This window comes from Salmo salar, chromosome ssa13 (assembly GCF_905237065.1).
Source record: "Salmo salar chromosome ssa13, Ssal_v3.1, whole genome shotgun sequence".
NCBI lineage: Eukaryota > Metazoa > Chordata > Actinopteri > Salmoniformes > Salmonidae > Salmo > Salmo salar.
This window is the reverse complement of record NC_059454.1, coordinates 35,304,538-35,325,930: the sequence shown is the minus strand read 5'-3', so window position 1 is coordinate 35,325,930 and position 21,393 is coordinate 35,304,538. Positions and strand designations below refer to the sequence as shown.

The 21,393-nt window shown below is 44.4% G+C and overlaps 1 protein-coding gene across 21 annotated transcripts in view; it reads left to right on the top strand.

The window, feature by feature from the left end:
* Positions 1-21,393, top strand: part of LOC106567251 (rap1 GTPase-activating protein 1) — a 125,226-nt gene that overhangs the window by 91,851 nt on the left and 11,982 nt on the right. For 15 of the 21 annotated variants that reach the window (XM_045693196.1, XM_014136328.2, XM_045693197.1 and 12 more), the window contains 15 exons: positions 738-840; positions 7,374-7,409; positions 8,726-8,773; positions 9,154-9,192; positions 9,356-9,547; positions 10,229-10,332; positions 10,978-11,056; positions 12,779-12,832; positions 12,953-13,036; positions 14,391-14,491; positions 14,789-14,918; positions 15,694-15,849; positions 15,971-16,042; positions 16,155-16,241; positions 17,487-17,627. In XM_045693196.1, the coding sequence (XP_045549152.1) occupies positions 7,392-7,409; positions 8,726-8,773; positions 9,154-9,192; positions 9,356-9,547; positions 10,229-10,332; positions 10,978-11,056; positions 12,779-12,832; positions 12,953-13,036; positions 14,391-14,491; positions 14,789-14,918; positions 15,694-15,849; positions 15,971-16,042; positions 16,155-16,241; positions 17,487-17,627 (1,305 nt within the window). In that variant the 5' untranslated portion in view covers positions 738-840; positions 7,374-7,391. Of the gene's footprint in view, positions 1-737; positions 841-4,153; positions 4,623-7,373; positions 7,410-8,725; positions 8,774-9,153; positions 9,193-9,355; positions 9,548-10,228; positions 10,333-10,977; positions 11,057-12,778; positions 12,833-12,952; positions 13,037-14,390; positions 14,492-14,788; positions 14,919-15,693; positions 15,850-15,970; positions 16,043-16,154; positions 16,242-17,486; positions 17,628-21,393 lie in introns of those variants that run through there. The other 6 variants (XM_045693200.1, XM_045693201.1, XM_045693190.1 and 3 more) reach the window with 2 other exon arrangements.

The following is a 21,393-nucleotide window of genomic DNA, read 5'->3' as shown; positions in this document are numbered from 1 at the left end:
TGTCTGTCTGTCTGTCTGTCTGTCTGTCTGTCTGTCTGTCTGTCTGTCTGGTCCTGTCCTGTCCTGTCCTGTCCTGTCTATAGTCCCCTATGTAACCTGTGTCTCTGTAGTCCCTATTTGCTCTGCCTGTTCCTCTGAGCTCTTTCCTATGTTCACACTATCAACTGACTTCTGTATAGTCCTTCATTGACTCAGCAATATTCATCACTCATTGGGAGGGACATGTAACCGTAGAATACCAATTTCTTTATAGTAATCTTTTCTACAAGTTTAGATAGCTGGCCGCTAGACTAGCTGACCAATCTAAAATAAAATGCTGACATGGGCTAATTGAGTGACTGCCGATGCACAACCAAATTATTCTAACTCTCAACAATAAATCGAGACCCCGACTGATTTCCCCCAACCCCCCGCCCAACATTTTTATTATTAAAAAAAAAAAATATTGGTCTGCGGGCTTACAAACGGGGCGGTTGCCCATCCCTACCGTACGCCATTGTGATGCTTCTCAGAATGGGCACCATGCAGCAGACAGTGTTTCCTAAATAGCTGTGTTGTATTGTGTTGTGTTGCCATTGTAAGTTCTGCTAATCGCTAACCCTAAAACACTGAGGTATCCAGTCACATTGTTTATTTGTCTTCTCTCCCCTCATGACCTCAGTGTGATATACTGTAAGGGACTTCGTCTGATCTCTCTGATGTTCATGTTTCTCTCTCTGTGTTTTCTGTGTTTCTAGGAAACAAGATGGGGGTGAACCCCAGATCTCAACCACACTAGATCCTCCGTTGTTACAGCCCCCGCTGTCCCCGCTCCCGTACACCGCTCCACCGTTCCTCAAGGTAGGAGGGGAAGGAGTGGATGGAGGGGTTTGGGTTTATGTGCTGTTAATGCTGGTCCTCAGCTCCCACCCCCAACATAACCTGAACTCACTTACCTTATGTACTCTGTGTGTCACTTTTCTTGTACTCACACTGTCTGTCTGTCTGTCTGTCTGTCTGTCTGTCTGTCTGTCTGTCTGTCTGTCTGTCTGTCTGTCTGTCTGTCTGTCTGTCTGTCTGTCTGTCTGTCTGTCTGTCTGTCTGTCTGTCTGTCTGTCTGTCTGTCTGTCTGTCTGTCTGTCTGTACTCACCCTGTCTGTCTCTGTCCTGTCTGTACTCACCCTGTCTGTCTCTGTCCTGTCTGTCTGTAGTCCCCTATGTAACCTGTGTCTTTGTAGTCCCTATTTGCTCTGCCTGTTCCTCTGAGCTCTTTCCTATGTTCACACTATCAACTGACTTCTGTATAGTCCTTCATTGACTCAGCAATATTCATCACTCATTGGGAGGGACATGTAACTGTAGAATGACTATTATTTGATAGTCTTTTCTTTGACTTGTGGAATTACAGTACGTGTTTGGCAGCTGTTATGATTACATTAGAATGATTCCATTAATATCCAAATTAAACAAACTCAGTCCTATTTCATAAATGTGAACAAAAGAGCGCCTGTCTGAATAATTGTCATTCCAAAGGTAAAATGTCCCTGTCCCAAAACTAGAATATGTCACTTATAAAGACTGGCTTGCCTTCTTACCTCACTAATGTACTATTCTGCTTATGGCTTACAGTTACCTAGCTCTAAATGAATTCACAATTCAAATTGTATCAATAGTCCTTTTCACGATACATGTCAGCAGCACACATTTCCCAATAATCCCATTTCAAAGAATCTCTTTTGACACGTGTTACATTTGAACCGAAAGGCTAACTAATCTTTCTTAGATATGTTGGGACGTATTAGATTGAAGGGAGTAGAGATTGGAAGATTAAGAGGATACAGTCTTGATGATATCAGTGTGGTTTAAGAGGGCCCTGTACACTTAGGAAGGAAGGATTTACACTTAGGTTAATCCTAAATTAATCCCACCCGTTGTCACGCCCTGACCATTGAGAGCCCTCGGGGTTCTCTATGGTGTTTTAGGTCAGGGCATGACTAGGGGGGGTTCTATGTATTCTATTTCTGTGTTGGTGTGTATGGTTCCCAATTGGAGGCAGCTGAATATCGTTGCCTCTAATTGGGGATCATACTTAGTGTGTCCCTTTTCCCACCTGCGTTGTGGGATATTGTTTAGAGTTAGTGCCTATGTGCGCTACGTATTGGCACGTTCGGTAAAGCATTGTTGTTGTTTTGTAAGTTTCACTTTAATAAATATGTGGAACTCTACTCACGCTCCGCTTATTTAAACAACGGTCGTGACACCCGTGAAGGATTGGACAGGGCTCGCCACCATGAAGTTCAAACCTTTACAGTCATCTGTAGTGTCACTGTGAGGAGATGATGTGGCATTGTTGAGAAATAGTAGATTGTGCTTATTGATAGTTGTTGGAATGAGCGGTACTATGGGCAGGGCTGGGGTCAATTTGAATTGAAGGCAGTCAATTTAGGAAGTGATTTAAGTTTTTTATTAAAAAAAAATTAACTTTTGAAATAAATAGCTTCTACTCGCCAGTTTATTCAGAAGTAATTGAAAATAGAGGCAGTTCTTTCCAATTTTGAATTGTTATTTAAGTTTACTTCCTGAATTGACTGGCTTCAATTCGAATTGACCCCAGCCTTGCTGTTGGGGTCAGAGCCCTCTGCATAGGCCAGTCATTCTTGTGCACACACACACACACACACACACACACACACACACACACACACACACACACACACACACACACACACAGCATCAAGGTTGGTCACAGACTGCTTTGCATGCCACACGACTCCTACCAACTCTAATTGAATAAAATAAATATCCTTTTTATCCAACTGTAGAGATTAGATTAAATATGACCTGCAGCTTCCCCTTCTAAATATTTCCACTCTGGAATTACAATAAAACATGTTTGTTCTGATTTCATGAAGATACATTATATTTCACTTGACTTTGACGTGAGGTGATGAACAGGGAGAAACATGATATTGATAACATGATATTGGAGCAATCACATTTCAAAAGATGTAACCATTGTTGTCTATTCAGACCTGCTGCACTCAGTATCAATTGTCATTGTAACTAGTTGTTGACTAGGCTGCAGTCATGTTATTCAACAGGTTCTAATTGATCATATAAGTACAGTCATCTCTGCTTTCCATGACGTTTCACCCAGATAAACTGGGATGGCAATGTCTTCATGGTTCTTCATGGTTCTTCATGGTTCATTTACTGAATGTGCCCAGTAAATTATAAAAAGAGGATGCAAGTCATTATACAGTTCCAAGCTGTTATTCTTTATCTTAGAAATACTCATGGATAATGAAGCATAAACATTGTCTTTACATAGTTTAACAAAACATATATCAAGGAAATAAGAGGAGGACAAAGGAAATAGAGAGCGATCTATGTAGTCGACTGGACCCAGTAGACACACATGCCCAGATAGGAAATAGAGAGCTCTCTATATAGTGGACTGGACCCAGTAGACACACATGCCCAGATAGGAAATAGAGAGCTCTCTATATAGTGGACTGGACCCAGTAGACACACATGCCCAGATAGGAAATAGAGAGCGATCTATGTAGTGGACTGGACCCAGTAGACACACATGCCCAGATAGAGATACTCCTCCCCAAAATGTTAATGATGAGCTCAGCTCAGACAGAAAGTGGGTGTGTGGAGTAGCAGCTGCCAGACAGGTCTGGTAGAGAGAGGAGTTATTGTTCTTTATCCTAATGAGAGGCCTATTAGTCTTCTGTAATGAGAGGTCCCAGCTCTGACACCTGCACTAGGCCTACATACTGGGCAATGTGGCTGTTCAGACCTCCTCCTCTCTGGCTGGCTGGCTGGCTGGCTGTCTGGCTGATTCTGCTCATTCTCTGTTCTTTGTTTTCTCTTTCTTTCTGAAAAGTCTTTGAAATGATGAATAGCCAAAAAGGAATTGCATTGGAATTGAGACATTTGATTAAGTTCCAATGAAGTTATTCCTAGCTATATGACCCCAAAACATTGTCTCTATTGTTATAAAGTGGTGCTGTCTGTCCACAACTTCTCTATCTCCAGTGTTGGTAGGAGGGTGCTGCAGGGACTTGTCTGAGCAGTAGAGTACATCACAGCCTGAGGAGTTGGACCATGCTCTACCTCTGGCCATCTGCCAGACACTCAGAGAGAGAGAGAGGGCTGGGGGACAGGGACAGGCGGAGTAGGGTTGTGCTCATAGTGCACTTTCAGAATGCATTACCTCCTCCTCTACTTCCTAGACAGAGTGGCATAGAGAGAAAGATAGTGAGGATTGCTGACCAATTCTTTGGACACACGGACAGTCGGACACACACCTGATGACACTTGCTGTGTACACACAACTCCGTGACTCTCCTAGCTTGGCTGTAGTTGTTTGGGTAACTTCTACACTGTGGGTGAGGGGCTCTGCATTATTGCAGCGGAATACAGGCATGCCTGTGGGGCAGCAGGCCATGTGCTCTTCTAATACTGGACACTTGAACTTAACAGTTGAACTCACAAACCAGTGACCGTGATTTATTTTCTGCTGGAGGATTTTGTTTCATGGAAAATAGTCTACTTGAAAAATGTCTAAAAGTTGTCAGATCCATCTCAATGCTCCACTGGTGACAGTGGGACCGTGGAGGAAGCACAGCAAAGTAAGTACTCGGATAGACTAGTTACACCTCTGACAGAGAGCTCTCCTTTGATTGTCTGATAATTATTAGGACCAGAGTAAGAAGGGATCGTGACTCTTAGCAGTCATTACTCATTAGCTACCGTGTATGTCAGGGAAAGTGCCCATTCTCTCTGGCAAGCATGCTAAATTAGACAGGGAAGAAGACATTTATTTAGAGGTGAGCCTTGGGTTATTGTCAGTTCAAATTCAGGTCAGTGTTTTAGACTGATGATGGAAATAGTCAATACTACCCTGATTGTTGTATTTCCTTGTTCATTCAGTTGGAAAGGATAAATATGTGTGTATGTGGGCCTTTAAGAAAACTCCTATACTGTTGTGTTTCTGACAGCTAACAATTCTGTATGTCGCAGCAGCTGACAGTTCTGTATGTAGTAGCAGCTAACAGTTCTGTATGTAGTAGCAGCTAACAGTTCTGTATGTAGTAGCAGCTAACAGTTCTGTATGTAGTAGCAGCTAACAGTTCTGTATGTAGTAGCAGCTAACAGTTCTGTATGTAGTAGCAGCTGACGGTTCTGTATGTAGTAGCAGCTGACGGTTCTGTATGTAGTAGCAGCTGACGGTTCTGTATGTAGTAGCAGCTGACGGTTCTGTATGTAGTAGCAGCTTGCAGTTCTGTTTGTAGTAGCAGCTGACAATTCTGTTTGTAGTAGCGGCTACATTTAGTATCAGCTAACAGTTCTGTATGTAGTAGCAGCTGACAGTTCTGTATGTAGTAGCAGCTAACAGTTTTGTATGTAGTAGCAGCTTGCAGTTCTGTATGTAGTAGCAGCTTGCAGTTCTGTTTGTAGTAGCAGGTGACGGTTCTGTTTGTAGTAGCAGATACATGTAGTATCAGCTAACAGTTCTGTATGTAGTAGCAGCTGACGGTTCTGTATGTAGTAGCAGCTGACGGTTCTGTATGTAGTAGCAGCTGACGGTTCTGTATGCAGTAGCAGCTGACGGTTCTGTCTGCAGTAGCAGCTGACGGTTCTGTATGCAGTAGCAGCTGACGGTTCTGTTTGTAGTAGCAGCTGACAGTTATGTTTGTAGTAGCAGCTGACAGTTATGTTTGTAGTAGCAGCTAACAGTTATGTATGTAGTAGCAGCTAACAGTTATGTTTGTAGTAGCAGCTAACAGTTATGTTTGTAGTAGCAGCTGACAGTTATGTTTGTAGTAGCAGCTGACAGTTATGTTTGTAGTAGCAGCTAACAGTTATGTTTGTAGTAGCAGCTAACAGTTATGTTTGTAGTAGCAGCTAACAGTTATGTATGTAGTAGCAGCTAACAGTTATGTTTGTAGTAGCAGCTAACAGTTATGTATGTAGTAGCAGCTAACAGTTATGTTTGTAGTAGCAGCTAACAGTTCTGTTTGTAGTATGTAGACCATAAGGACGTCATGTGCTTTCTAAACCATTCAGCTGGCCATACTGTTTTGTGAATGTCATTGTTTTCGACAGTGTGTTTTCCAGGCCAGTGATGTTTGTCTTTAGGGTTTGTACTAGTTTGTACTGTAGCAGACATTTGTTGTTTGCGTATAGTGGAGGACTTTACTCATACTCACTCTGAACACTCAGACCATGCAGTACTGTACACAAACGGTTTGGTCAGCCTTGAGGGAGTGTGCCTTTTGGCTGGACAGCTTCTTTTGACAAACAACACATTTGAGACTGGAATTATCATACTCTTTAGATACTGAGTAACAACCTTAATCAACGCTACAATTTAAAATAAATAAAATGCAACTTGTCCGAACTTCTCAGCATGCGAAATGGTGAAGGAATGTTGTCACATGGAGATACATTCATTGTTGTGGTTAATCAGTTGAAACATGGATGAGCGTGCTTTAGTTTGTAAAAACAGGTCAGTCAGTGTTGACTATGGACCAGGGAGGGGTGGATTAGTTCACACAGATGGAATCTGTCAAAAAGTCCAGTAAAAGTGTTGATAAGAAATGGAGGATGACTCAATTCCACTGGGACGTTATAGTCCTACATAACATGTGACTGTATCATAGAGTACACGGAAGATGCTGCATTTTCCAAACTGTAGTTTTCTTGATGTTGATGAATGGTGTACTGGCAACCTGCCCAGACTGATGCAGACCGACCGAGCGAGCATGATGCAGACCGACTCCTAACGTATAGCTTTACAACCCAACATGACAACATGACAGGCATGCTGTCTAAGAAGCTTTTTGTGTCAGACAATATACTGTACCTCTTGGCAATACAGTATATCTCAGACATACAGTAGAGTGTCATGTTCTTGTTGTTATTGTCATGGAAAATTGTCTTAACTGGTGTCATCATCAGTGGGAGAAAGATGTGGCTTGGACTGACTCTCTCTGTGAGATAGGGTGAGTCTCTCCATTCAGGCTCACAGCCCAGGCCCTTTAATATACTGTATCAATTGATGAGTACCACGCTGGGGATTTTACGTGTGTTGCTCTCTGAGATGTAAACACCCTTTTAAAAGGAATATTCCAGTAAAAGAGGATTCTCACTTCTGAGGAAAATAAACTATTAGGCGAGTGTGTTTCAACATGGCCAGATATGTAATGCCGTGGAGAACTAATGCATAACAAATGAATTGTGTGACGGTGTTATGAAAGCATATGTTATAGTACAGAGTTCACACAGACAGTATTCAGACATTGGAACATGTCCCTCTCTAACACTGATAGAGCAACTATCATAGAGTTTAATTCATGTCCACTTTCTCCTCTCTCCAGACCCCAGATTTATTTGAAATGATTGAGAAGATGCAGGTAAGGTATATTGGATTTATTTTTGTTGCTTTTTAAAAAATCTAACCTAAACTTTCTAAGCAAGGCAGTGTCACTAACCAGTGAATTAGTATCTATGAGATGCTCTGTTGGCTTTGCATTTCAGTAACAATGGCTTGTCTTACCTCTGTAGTCAGGGTCAGCAGGGCTGGGTAAGACAGTGTTAGAGTAAAGATGTCTGGACAGACTATCTTATGATACTTCTACCCAGCCACCCGCGCTGCTAATTATCTTGCTTCAAAGAACACCCGATAACCCTCTGTCCTTTGGAAGCCATTACCATCCTCCCTACCCAAAATAGAGGAATATAGGTTAACATGACAGCCTTTGCGCTACTACAAGACAAGACCGTGTTTGATACACTACTAAAAATTGGGGAACAGGGTGTCCTTTTTACACTGTCTGAAAGTACATTTTTACTTTAACAGGTGACTTTATAGTACTTACTGTAACAGCATCAACATTAGTATATGATTTTCATCTTTCCCTATTTATGATGTTTTACTTCAGGATTATTATGAGAAAAGGAAACCAAATATGGACTTGAAGAAAAGGGGTTTTTATGCTGTATGTTGACATAGTTATGTGTAAAGGCATGTCTTTGAACAGAAGATAATCAGTTTGTTTGCCAAATGCTCCAGGAATCCCTCCTCTCCTCTATCTCAGACAGCATATCAAACAGACAGCAGCACCTATCAGCTCCATCATATCAGACAGACTCACAGCCCTCACATGGTCAGTCCTTTACCCACATGTCTGTAACCAGTATCTGTACACACTCATGGACTGAGGAACAAACACTCCACTCTTGTGTTTTAGGGGTATTCAGGCCCCATACTGTCCGTATGCCAAGTCTTTATAAGTGACACAGTCCCAAAGGTCTTATTACTGCATCCATGCCTTTGTCTTTCAGGTTAACTGGCTGCTCTTTTCACAGATTAATTAATTATATGCATCTCCCTACCTAGCTCTCTATCTCTCTCCAACTCCCCACTCTGCATCCCTTTGCTCTTTTGCCCACTTTCTGTATTACACACATGGATGGCTGTGTTACCTCTTAGTCTGTTGATAATATGATTAGTCCTCCCTGTACTTTGTTACTCCCTCTGGAACTGTGGATTCTAATGTAACTAATCTGTCAGATAAGATGTACGACACGGTTGTGAATCAGTAATAATGATGAACGTCTCTGGACCTCTGATGACCTGGGTTTGGACTATAACATCAGCTATCATATGTAACTAGCATTCTCTTCTTCTCTCTCTCTCTCGCTCTCTCTCTCTCTCTCTCTCTCTCAGGGCAAAAGAATGGAGGAGCAGCGATGCACCTTTCCTCCCCCACTCAAAGTATGCTGGCTCTCAAGACCTCTCTCACACTGACACACAGTACCTCCATTGTCTCACTGCTCCTCATATCTCTCTGTATCTGACTGTTGACAAGAGAAAAATGTTGTCCATGCTTACAGTCCACAGCACTCCAAATGCTCAAATCTAGCAGCCCTCCATATCTAATAATGTATAAACTAACCTGGTTATAAGGATATAATAAATGTTACAGAGTAATATAATCATCACATCCCCGCAGCCTCATTGTCTGGATCAAAGCTGATAGGCACTTTGGCTTGGATTTAATGGTCACACAGCATCACATCATTCAATTAGTAGTAGCACTGAAGCCTACTGAGACAAATGTCTTACTTGGTGTGTCTGTGTTGTTCTCTCTGCAGACTGAGGAGGACTACATTCCTTACCCCAGTGTCCATGAGGTATGTACAGACTCAACTTCAATGCAGTCATTTCACCAGTAACATGGATTTTGGGTATTTGTACTTCATGGTTGATATTTCAGAATTCATTAGAAATCACTGTCACACTGCTTGGGCAAAAAGCCCCCAACCTCTCTGTGCTCATCTCCATGTTGTGAACCAGGTGTTAGAGAGAAAGAGCGGGTTCCCCCTGATTCTGCTACCTCAGTTTGGGGGTTACTGGATCGAGGGGAACAACCATGAGCTGAGTGATAGTACTGACCCAGACCAGATCCAGCCTCTGTCCCCCACCACACGCAACAAGCTGGAGAGTAACTGCACCGCCAAGATCTACAGAAAGCACTTTCTGGGCAAGGTGAGCCTGAACACTGGGACTGTTGTGAAGGAGTTTTCATTTCAGCATTTCTGTACTTTGTCTCCTCCTTCATCCCCCCTGTCCTTCCAATCACTTCCAACTGCCCCTACAATAATATGACAAAAACAAGCATCGTGGCTGTAAATGAATGAAAAAGGCTATGTGGGTACAAAACATTTGTAAAGCACCTTTCATACAACGTATTGCAGCCCAAAGGGCATTCTGCTAGTATGGAGAGACCATAACTCATATAGGTAAGTGTTTTACAATGTCCCTTCCTATTCATTACAGTAATGAAAGTGAATGAGTGTTAGAACAATCCCACCTGGTAACCTAATAAGAGCAACTCATCGTGCCGGTTGACACTTCAGAGACTGGTGCTAATGAAGATGCATTAGGCTTTGCCACATGTTTTACACCAGCCAGAGTAATAGGAAACAAATCTAGTCTGCTCATAGAGGTGAGGAAAGATTCTGAATGGAATAGCAGCAGTTGCCTGGCACAGAAAGCCTACTGTTAATGAATGAACTAATTAAAAGTGTGTGTGTGTGTGTGTGTGTGTGTGTGTGTGTGTGTGTGTGTGTGTGTGTGTGTGTGTGTGTGTGTAATCACGCCTGTGTGTGCAATTTGAGCGAGAAAAGGGTCTCTTCGGCTGACTGTGTGCTTGTGCTGCGTCACCAGGAGCACTTTAATTACTACTCAGTGGACGGAGCTCTGGGACATCTGGTGTTCTCCCTGAAGTACGACGAGATCGGAGACCAGGAACACCTTCGTCTCATGCTCAGGTAAAACAACCTTAGCCTCTCACCACCATCATCATCACCGCCGCCACCATCATCATCATCACCGCCACCGCCGCCACCATCATCATCACCACCACCACCACCATCATCATCACCATCATCACCACCGCCACCATCATCATCATCACCATCATCACCGCCGCCACCATCATCATCATCATCACATCCTTCTCTCTGCTGGCTCTCATCCCTCTCCCCTCCTTCCCTTCCATCCCCACGTTCTCCTTTATCAGGACACTGTGTGTACATACAGTACATACAGTACTAGACTGTAAACATACTGATTCTGTTTACAGAAGTCTGTATTTCTACAGCTGAGTACTGCACAGTTGTAGCTCTGCTGTAATCATTGGAAAGTAGCTCTAATTAGAATTTCCATTCACTTCCAGTGTTTATATAAGTCGTTCCCTGTTGTGGTGATAATCCCATTCTCCAACTGATAGTCTTATCATAGGAGTCATGAAGCCAGGGAGAGTGAAAACACCGCACTGTCATTTCCTCATCCGCATGATGTGACAGATGGACTATTTAGGTCAGTGAGTGGGTGGAGGGATACGGACGCAGGGACAGAAGTGTTGCATCACTATGATCGTCGTCAGAACATGTTGTTATGATTGTCATCACCAGGACCAAGCTGAAGACCTATCATGATGTGATCCCCATATCCTGTCTCACGGAGTTCCCTAATGTGGTGCAGATGGCCAAGGTGAGAACATGGTTAGGAACAGTTTATCAAAACATACAGTGGGGCAAAAAAGTATTTAGTCAGCCACCAATTGTGCAAGTTCTCCCACTTAAAAAGATGAGAGAGGCCTGTAATTTTCATCATAGGTACACGTCAACTATGACAGACAAAAGGAGGAAAAGAAATCCAGAAAATCACATTGTAGGATTTTTAATGAAATTATTTGCAAATTATGGTGGAAAATAAGTATTTGGTCACCTACAAACAAGCAAGATTTCTGGCTCTCACAGACCTGTAACTTCTTCTTTAAGAGGCTCCTCTGACCTCCACTCGTTACCTGTATTAATGGCACCTGTTTGAACTTGTTATCAGGATAAAAGACACCTGTCCACAACCTCAAACAGTCACACTCCAAACTCCACTATGGCCAAGACCAAAGAGCTGTCAAAGGACACCAGAAACAAAATTGTAGACCTGCACCAGGCTGGGAAGACTGAATCTGCAATAGGTAAGCAGCTTGGTTTGAAGAAATCAACTGTGGGAGCAATTATTAGGAAATGGAAGACATACAAGACCACTGATAATCTCCCTCGATCTGGGGCTCCACGCAAGATCTTACCCCGTGGGGTCAAAATGATCACAAGAACGGTGAGCAAAAATCCCAGAACCACACGGGGGGACCTAGTGAATGACCTGCAGAGAGCTGGGACCAAAGTAACAAAGCCTACCATCAGTAACACATTACGCCGCCAGGGACTCAAATCCTGCAGTGCCAGATGTGTCCCCCTGCTTAAGCCAGTACATGTCCAGGCCTGTCTGAAGTTTGCAAGAGAGCATTTGGATGATCCAGAAGAGGATTGGGAGAATGTCATCTGGTCAGATGAAACCAAAATAGAACGTTTTGGTAAAAACTCAACACGTCGTGTTTGGAGGACAAAGAATGCTGAGTTGTATCCAAAGAACACCATACCTACTGTGAAGCATGGGGGTGGAAACATCATGCTTTGGGGTTGTTTTTCTGCAAAGGGACCAGGACGACTGATCCGTGTAAAGGAAAGAATGAATGGGGCCATTTATCGTGAGATTTTAAGTGAAAACCTCCTTCCATCAGCAAGGGCATTGAAGATGAAACGTGGCTGGGTCTTTCAGCATGACAATGATCCCAAACACACCGCCCGGGCAACGAAGGAGTGGCTTCGTAAGAAGCATTTCAAGGTCCTGGAGTGGCCTAGCCAGTCTCCAGATCTCAACCCCATAGAAAATCTTTGGAGGGAGTTGAAAGTCCGTGTTGCCCGGCGACAGCCCCAAAACATCACTGCTCTAGAGGAGATCTGCATGGAGGAATGGGCCAAAATACCAGCAACAGTGTGTGAAAACCTTGTGAAGACTTACAGAAAACGTTTGGCCTGTGTCATTGCCAACAAAGGGTATATAACAAAGTATTGAGAAACTTTTGTTATTGACCAAATACTTATTTTCCACCATAATTTGCAAATAAATTCATTAAAAATCCTACAATGTGATTTTCTGGATTTTTTTTTCTAATTTTGTCTGTCATAATTGAAGTGTACCTATGATGAAAGTTACAGGCCTCTCTCATCTTTTTAAGTGGGAGAACTTGCACAATTGGTGGCTGACTAAATACTTTTTTCCCCACTGTATGTTCAAAAGTTGAAGTGTCATAATAGTATCATAATGACACTTGATGAAAGCATCCATGATTTCATGTCTTCTTTTTGACAGCTTGTCTGTGAAGAAGTGAATGTGGATCGCTTTTTTCCTGCCCTTTACCCAAAAGTAAGCCTTGTGTTTTGAAGTGTTCTACTTCTGAGATATTTAACAACAGAAATCTACCTTTTACATGGATAGTTAACATCTGATACTGACTATTCATTCAGATCTGTGATCTGTCAACAGGCTTCAAGACTCATCGCCACTTTTGATGAACATGTCATTAGCAACAACTTCAAGTTTGGAGTCATCTACCAGAAGTTTGGACAGGTCAGCCTTGATACATCAAGCCCAGTTAAAACTATTGGTAACACTAAATACAGAGCACATCAAATCATCATCAGGCCGAACTGACTGAGTCCTGACGTGAATTCATTAACATGAGTACCCTCTCTTGCAATTCTCATAAGAAAAATAATATGCTTAAAGGGTGATTAAGCAACATTTTGTGACTGTATCAACAGTGGACTAATTTAAAAAACATGTTTTTAGTGGAGTTTTCCTTTTAATGCTTATCCTCCTCCCCCATTACATTCATATAGTCTCTCTAAGCCTAAGTCAACTATATGTTTCTCTTCAGTATTCCTTCTCATTACAATCACAACACTATTGTTTACTGATAAGCTACTGGACCCTCAATAGAGGGTCCTTGTATCTTTTTCATGGAGCCTAGGGAGTGGAGCTCCACATCCTTGACCTTTAAACTCTAAAGGAGAGGACCACACTCAGCAGATATAGGCTCCATCTCACAGAGGCTCCAGGGGCCTCGATAACCATCTCCTCAGAACCCAGAGAGACATTAACATGCAGGAGAAACACTGGGGATTGAATACACATAGAAAAGCAAAGGAGAGCGGGAGGGTGGGAGGGAGAGAGGGCAAACAAACATGCACAAAGGTCTGAGAGGTCCCTCTCAACCTCACTCATAGATGTGTGCGCACACACAGAGCCACTCCAGTCACAGCACAAACAAACTCACTAGAGAGACAAAAGCACTCTCTCTCGTCCGTCAAAGTGAAGGGCCTCTCCTGTCTTCTCATCTCACAGTGCTGTGTAATTGACAGCCAGGAGTGATAAACTAACCCTCACCTCATGATCTTCGCATCCTCTATACGCTTATTGAAAGCTTGGTCTTCTTTCCTCCAGGCACCTTAGAGATCTAACCGTGTTAAATGAGAATGGTGTGATGTTATGATTGACCCTGCTCACTGTACTGTATGTTTGTAGTTATGCCCAATGCTAATCAGGCATTATGCTGATGGATGGTACTTCTGTCAGACGCCACTATAGATTTTCTAATGCAAGTGTTGTTGACAGTGTTTTGTCTTGATGTTTGTTGACGGGTCCTGAAGTATAGTTAGATTTTTATTCAGCTCCCTATTTTCTGTGTATTCTGGGATCAGGGACGAAAGTGTTATTGTTATTCTAGTTTTGTATTAGCCATAATAATGATGGTATTCACAGTACAGCAAATAACTTACATCTTCTCAAGTATGTCATCATCAGACCTTCATATATATGACATGACAATATGTTATGTAATCCTCATAGTGCTTTGCTCAATGGCAGTGTTTTTCTTCAAATTTATGACTGCCGTTAACCTCTACAAAATCCTTGTTTGCAGACATCAGAAGTAGAGTTGTTTGGAAACAGTGACGAAAGTCCTGCCTTTGTTGAATTCCTAGAGTTTCTGGGGGAGAAGGTCGAGCTGCATGACTTTAAAGGGTAAGAACTTGTTAATATACTCATTCCATATCAAACAACCAGGATCTTGTAGGTCCCGTGTGGCTCAGTTGGTAGAGCATGGTGTTTGCAACGCCAGGGTTGTGGGTTTGATTCCCACGGGGGACCAGTCCGGGGAAAAAATGTATGAAATGTATGCATTCACTACTGTAAGTCACTCTGGATAAGAGTGTCTGCTAAATGACTAAAATGTAAAAATGTAAATGTTGTATAGATATCCTGAACAGTGTATTGGAGAAAGAGGCAGGTTTCACTGAATGGTCCTATCTATCGGTCTAGGTTTCGTGGTGGGTTGGACGTGACCTACGGCCAGACAGGCTCTGAGTCCGTCTACCACAACTACCGGAACAAGGAGATCATGTTTCATGTGTCCACCAAGCTGCCTTATACCGAGGGGGACACACAACAGGTACTGTACCAGCCTCCCCTGCTCTACCTCTCCTGCTCTACCTCTCCTGCTCTACCTCCCCTGCTTTACCTCTCCTGCTTTACCTCTCCTGCTCTACCTGCTTTACCTCTCCTGCTCTACCTGCTCTACCTCTCCTGCTCTACCTCCCCTGCTCTACCTCGCCTGCTCTACCTCTCCTGCTCTACCTGCTCTACCTCTCCTGCTCTACCTCTCCTGCTCTATACATTTGATACAGACTGTCATCATCACACTGATTTTCTGTCATGGATCACGTTTTACATGAGTCACTTTCTCAGTCTTCGCTCATCAGGGGAAGTGTCACAACTCAAACACAGACAGACACCTTATCCAGACTCATACACAAACAATGTCTTAAGCCTGTCTGGACAAACAAACACCGTAAGTTAACAGGAAGAACACACGCAGTGTGTAATCAGAGCCCCCAGCTGCAGTGGGAGCAATCCGATTGAAAGTAAAGCCAATCAGAGCTGTTGTCCAAGTTGATATGGTGGAGCAGCAACCTTTCCCGAGGTGTTTGTTTGTCCAGGCTCATCTGCTGTGAGAGAGAGGGACGGGCGGAGAGGGGAGAGCGAGTGAGAGAACAGACAGACAGACAGACAGACAGACAGACAGACAGACAGACAGACAGACAGACAGACAGACAGACAGACAGACAGACAGACAGACAGACAGACAGACAGACAGACATGTTCTTGACCATTGCATGTGATATGAATGCAGAGTTTTTTAAACAAGTTGCTGTGTTGTGTTGCAGTTGCAAAGGAAGAGGCACATAGGGAACGACATCGTGGCCATAGTGTTCCAGGAGGAGAGTACACCCTTCGTACCAGATATGATCGCCTCCAACTTCCTCCATGCATACGTAGTGGTGCAGGTGGAGAACGCCTGTACTGACAATGTACTGTACAAGGTGCTGTATCCGTCCCTGATCTTCACTAATAAACACATAGACTGTCTCATGTCGCCCACCAAACTATCATACCACACACACATTATCACCATTCATGGCACATGTGATTGTCACCTGTTAGGTGTCAGTGACAGCGCGAGATGACGTACCATTCTTTGGACCTCCCCTGCCAGACCCGGCCGTCTTTAGAAAAGTGAGTTGGTCCAACTACAATCCCAACTCCGGTGAACTTCGCTCAGCTTCGGTGTTTTCTCCCTCCTCCATCATCTTGTCTGTCATTCAGTCCATTTCCTCTTTTATCCCAGGGTCCAGAATTCCAGGAGTTCCTCTTCACTAAGCTCATCAACGCTGAGTATGCCTGCTACAAAGCTGAGAAATTTGCCAAACTGGAGGTGAGTTATTCTCCTTCTCAGTCATGGTTTTCAATGTCAGCCAGTTTTATTTTGGCAGACAGTGTTTTCAGTGTTTCTCTGCCAAGGTATGACACCAGCCATTACTTATCATCTGTGAATGCTTTTCTGGGAATTTGTAACTTTAACTAGGTGTGTTTGTGTGTGTGTGTGTGTGTGTGTGTGTGTGTGTGTGTGTGTGTGTGTGTGTGTGTGCGTGGTTATGTGTGTGTGTGTGCGTGGTTATGTGTGTGTGTGTGTGTGTGTGCGTGGTTATGTGTGTGTGTGCGCGTGGTTATGTGTGTGCGCGGTTATGTGTGTGCGCGGTTATGTGTGTGCGTGGTTATGTGTGTGTGTGCGTGGTTATGTGTGTGTGCGTGGTTATGTGTGTGTGCGTGGTTATGTGTGTGTGCGTGGTTATGTGTGCGCATGGTTATGTGTGTGCGCGTGGTTATGTGTGTGTGCGTGGTTATGTGTGCGCGTGGTTATGTGTGCGCGTGGTTATGTGTGTGCGTGGTTATGTGTGTGCGTGGTTATGTGTGTGTGCGTGCGTGGTTGTGTGTGTGTGTGTGTGCCTGCATGCGTGCGTGGTTATGTGTGTGTGTGTGTGTGCGTGCGTGCGTCGTTATGTGTGTGCGGTGTGTGTGTGTGTGTGTGTGTGTGTGTGTGTGTGTGCGTGCGTGGTTATGTTTGTGTCTGTGCGTGCGTGCGTGCGTGCATGGTTATGTTTGTGTGTGTGTGTGTGGTTATGTTTGTGTGTGTGCGTGCGTGGTTATGTTTGTGTGTGTGCGTGCGTGCGTCGTTATGTTTGCGTGCGTGCGTGCGTGCGTCGCTATGTATGTGTGCGTGCGTGGTTATGTTTGTGTGTGTGCGTGCGTGCGTGGTTATGTGTGTGCGTGTGTGTGTGTGTGTGTGTGTGTGGTTATGTTTGTGTGTGTGTGTGTGTGGTTATGTTTGTGTGTGTGCGTGCGTGCGTGCGTGGTTATGTGTGTGTGTGTGCGTGTGTGTGTGTGTGTGGTTATGTTTGTGTGTGTGTGCGTGCGTGGTTATGTGTGTGCGTGTGTGTGTGTGGTTATGTTTGTGTGCGTGTGTGTGTGTGGTTATGTTTGTGTGTGTGTGTGTGTGGTTATGTGTGTGTGTGTGTGTGCGTGGTTATGTGTGTGTGTGTGTGTGTGGTTATGTGTGTGTGTGTGCGTGGTTATGTGTGTGTGTGTGCGTGCATGGTTATGTTTGTCTGTGTGTGATCAGGAGCGTACGCGGTCCGCCTTGCTGGAGACGCTGTATGAGGAGTTACACATCAACAGCCAGGCCATGATGGGTCTGGGAGGAGACGAGGATAAGATGGAGAACGGGTCCGGAGGAGGAGGGGGCTTCTTTGAGTCCTTTAAGGTAACCTGGCACAGCTGGGAAAAGGCTTGGGGCAATAGTTATACAGTTATAGATGCACATAATGCAGTTTCAAATCAGTTTGAATTGAATGTGAAACTGAAACAGAGAACCTTTCACTATTTGTCTGTTGTTCCCTCTTGGTTGTACAGGTTGTTGTCTGTCTGGTGGTGTCCATAAATAATACAGGACACTGGAGTAAAATGCTTGATCAATCTCCATTAGTCTGTCTGGGGAACAGCTCTGTCTCTGTGCTCTGCTGCTCTGTTCTGTGGGCTTACTGAATGAATGGCTCACCAGCTTCTCAATGTCAGGCTTCATCTGTTGTGTTCTTTCTGCAGCATGTCCTGTGTTTGTGACAACGCTGGCTTTATCTCCTTCTCTGTTTCACCCTTCCAGATACATACAATACTAGTTCTGACAATGGGCATACAGTTGTGTATCTCTCTCTCTCTCCATCAGATGCTCTATCTCTGCTTCTCTGTCTCTACCTCCAGCCAGGTCTCTTCTACAGGGCTACTCTGGGTTCATTGGTTTTGGATGCTCTCCAACTGATGTTTAGTGTGGACACATAAGCAGGCAGATATCTCCCTCACTGCTCTACAACCCTGCCTTCTCTTCCCACCCGCCCACCCCCACTGACTCAGCCCCTGAGTCCCCTTGGGGGTTACAAGCTTAGTGTTTCTCCTTGCAAACTACCTTAGTGCTGGATGGGAACTTACTGGGTTATGTATCTTGTAGTTCCAGTGTCTTTCTCCTCGCTATGTTTCTGTAGCTAGTAGTGGTGGGGTTTAGACTCAGTACCAGCTTAGTGCTTGTCCTTCTCACTCTGACTGAGGTGGTTAGTTAGGGTTAGACTCAGTGTTAGGCCCAGATCAACGTGTCTCCTCCTTGTCTCTCTCTCTCTCTCTCTCTCTCTCTCTCTCTCTCTCTCTCTCTCTCTCTCTCTCTCTGAAGTGGTTAGTTAGTTAGAGTCAGTGTTAGACCCAGCTCAACGTGTCTCCTCCTTGTCTCTCTCTCTCTGAAGTGGTTAGTTAGTTAGAGTCAGTGTTAGACCCAGCTCAACGTGTCTCCTCCTTGTCTCTCTCTCTCTCTGAAGTGGTTAGTTAGGGTTAGAGTCAGTGTTAGACCCAGCTCAACGTGTCTCCTCCTTGTCTCTCTCTCTGAAGTGGTTAGTTAGTTAGAGTCAGTGTTAGACCCAGCTCAACATGTCTCCTCCTTGTCTCTCTCTCTCTCTGAAGTGGTTAGTTAGGGTTAGAGTCAGTGTTAGACCCAGCTCAACATGTCTCCTCCTTGTCTCTCTCTCTCTGAAGTGGTTAGTTAGTTAGAGTCAGTGTTAGACCCAGCTCAACATGTCTCCTCCTTGTCTCTCTCTCTGAAGTGGTTAGTTAGTTAGAGTAGGTGTTAGACCCAGGTCAACGTGTCTCCTCCTTGTCTCTCTCTCTCTGAAGTGGTTAGTTAGGGTTAGAGTCAGTGTTAGACCCAGCTCAACATGTCTCCTCCTTGTTCTCTCTCTCTCTCTGAAGTGGTTAGTTAGTTAGAGTCAGTGTTAGACCCAGGTCAACGTGTCTCCTCCTTGTCTCTCTCTCTCTCTCTGAAGTGGTTAGTTAGGGTTAGAGTCAGTGTTAGACCCAGCTCAACGTGTCTCCTCCTTGTCTCTCTCTCTGAAGTGGTTAGTTAGGTTAGAGTCAGTGTTAGACCCAGCTCAACATGTCTCCTCCTTGTCTCTCTCTCTCTCTCTCTGAAGTGGTTAGTTAGGTTAGAGTCAGTGTTAGACCCAGCTCAACGTGTCTCCTCCTTGTCTCTCTCTCTCTCTGAAGTGGTTAGTTAGGTTAGAGTCAGTGTTAGACCCAGCTCAACGTGTCTCCCCTTGTTTCCTCTCTCTCTCTCTGAAGTGGTTAGTTAGGGTTAGAGTCAGTGTTAGACCCAGCTCAACGTGTCTCCTCCTTGTCTCTCTCTCTGAAGTGGTTAGTTAGGGTTAGAGTCAGTGTTAGACCCAGCTCAACATGTCTCCTCCTTGTCTCTCTCTCTCTCTGAAGTGGTTAGTTAGGGTTAGAGTCAGTGTTAGACCCAGCTCAACGTGTCTCCTCCTTGTCTCTCTCTCTCTCTGAAGTGGTTAGTTAGGGTTAGAGTCAGTGTTAGACCCAGCTCAACGTGTCTCCTCCTTGTCTCTCTTCTCTCTCTCTCTCTCTCTCTGAAGTGGTTAGTTAGGGTTAGAGTCAGTGTTAGACCCAGCTCAACGTGTCTCCTCCTTGTCTCTCTCTCTGAAGTGGTTAGTTAGTTAGAGTCAGTGTTAGACCCAGCTCAACATGTCTCCTCCTTGTCTCTCTCTCTCTCTGAAGTGGTTAGTTAGGGTTAGAGTCAGTGTTAGATCCAGCTCAACGTGTCTCCTCCTTGTCTCTCTCTCTCTGAAGTGGTTAGTTAGTTAGAGTCAGTGTTAGACCCAGGTCAACGTGTCTCCTCCTTGTCTCTCTCTCTCTCTCTGAAGTGGTTAGTTAGGGTTAGAGTCAGTGTTAGACCCAGATCAACGTGTCTCCTCCTTGTCTCTCTCTCTGAAGTGGAGTTAGTTAGTTAGAGTCAGTGTTAGACCCAGCTCAACATGTCTCCTCCTTGTCTCTCTCTCTCTGAAGTGGTTAGTTAGGGTTAGAGTCAGTGTTAGACCCAGCTCAACATGTCTCCTCCTTGTCTCTCTCTCTCTGAAGTGGTTAGTTAGTTAGAGTCAGTGTTAGACCCAGCTCAACGTGTCTCCTCCTTGTCTCTCTCTCTGAAGTGGTTAGTTAGTGTTAGTCAGTGTTAGACCCAGATCAACGTGTCTCCTCCTTGTCTCTCTCTCTCTCTGAAGTGGTTAGTTAGTTAGAGTCAGTGTTAGACCCAGCTCAACGTGTCTCCCCCTTGTCTCTCTCTCTGAAGTGGTTAGTTAGGGTTAGAGTCAGTGTTAGACCCAGCTCAACGTGTCTCCTCCTTGTCTCTCTCTCTGAAGTGGTTAGTTAGGGTTAGAGTCAGTGTTAGACCCAGCTCAACATGTCTCCTCCTTGTCTCTCTCTCTCTCTCTGAAGTGGTTAGTTAGGGTTAGAGTCAGTGTTAGACCCAGCTCAACATGTCTCCTCCTTGTCTCTCTCTCTCTCTCTGAAGTGGTTAGTTAGGGTTAGAGTCAGTGTTAGACTCAGCTCAACATGTCTCCTCCTTGTCTCTCTCTCTCTCTCTCTCTCTCTCTCTCTCTCTCTCTCTCTCTCTGAAGTGGTTAGTTAGGGTTAGAGTCAGTGTTAGACCCAGCTCAACGTGTCTCCTCCTTGTCTCTCTCTCTGAAGTGGTTAGTTAGGGTTAGAGTCAGTGTTAGACCCAGCTCAACATGTCTCCTCCTTGTCTCTCTCTCTCTCTGAAGTGGTTAGTTAGTTAGAGTCAGTGTTAGACCCAGCTCAACATGTCTCCTCCTTGTCTCTCTCTCTCTGAAGTGGTTAGTTAGTTAGAGTCAGTGTTAGACCCAGCTCAACGTGTCTCCTCCTTGTCTCTCTCTCTCTCTCTGAAGTGGTTAGTTAGGGTTAGAGTCAGTGTTAGACCCAGCTCAACGTGTCTCCTCCTTGTCTCTCTCTCTCTCTCTCTGAAGTGGTTAGTTAGGGTTAGAGTCAGTGTTAGACCCAGCTCAACATGTCTCCTCCTTGTCTCTCTCTCTCTGAAGTGGTTAGTTAGGGTTAGAGTCAGTGTTAGACCCAGCTCAACATGTCTCCTCCTTGTCTCTCTCTCTCTGAAGTGGTTAGTTAGTTAGAGTCAG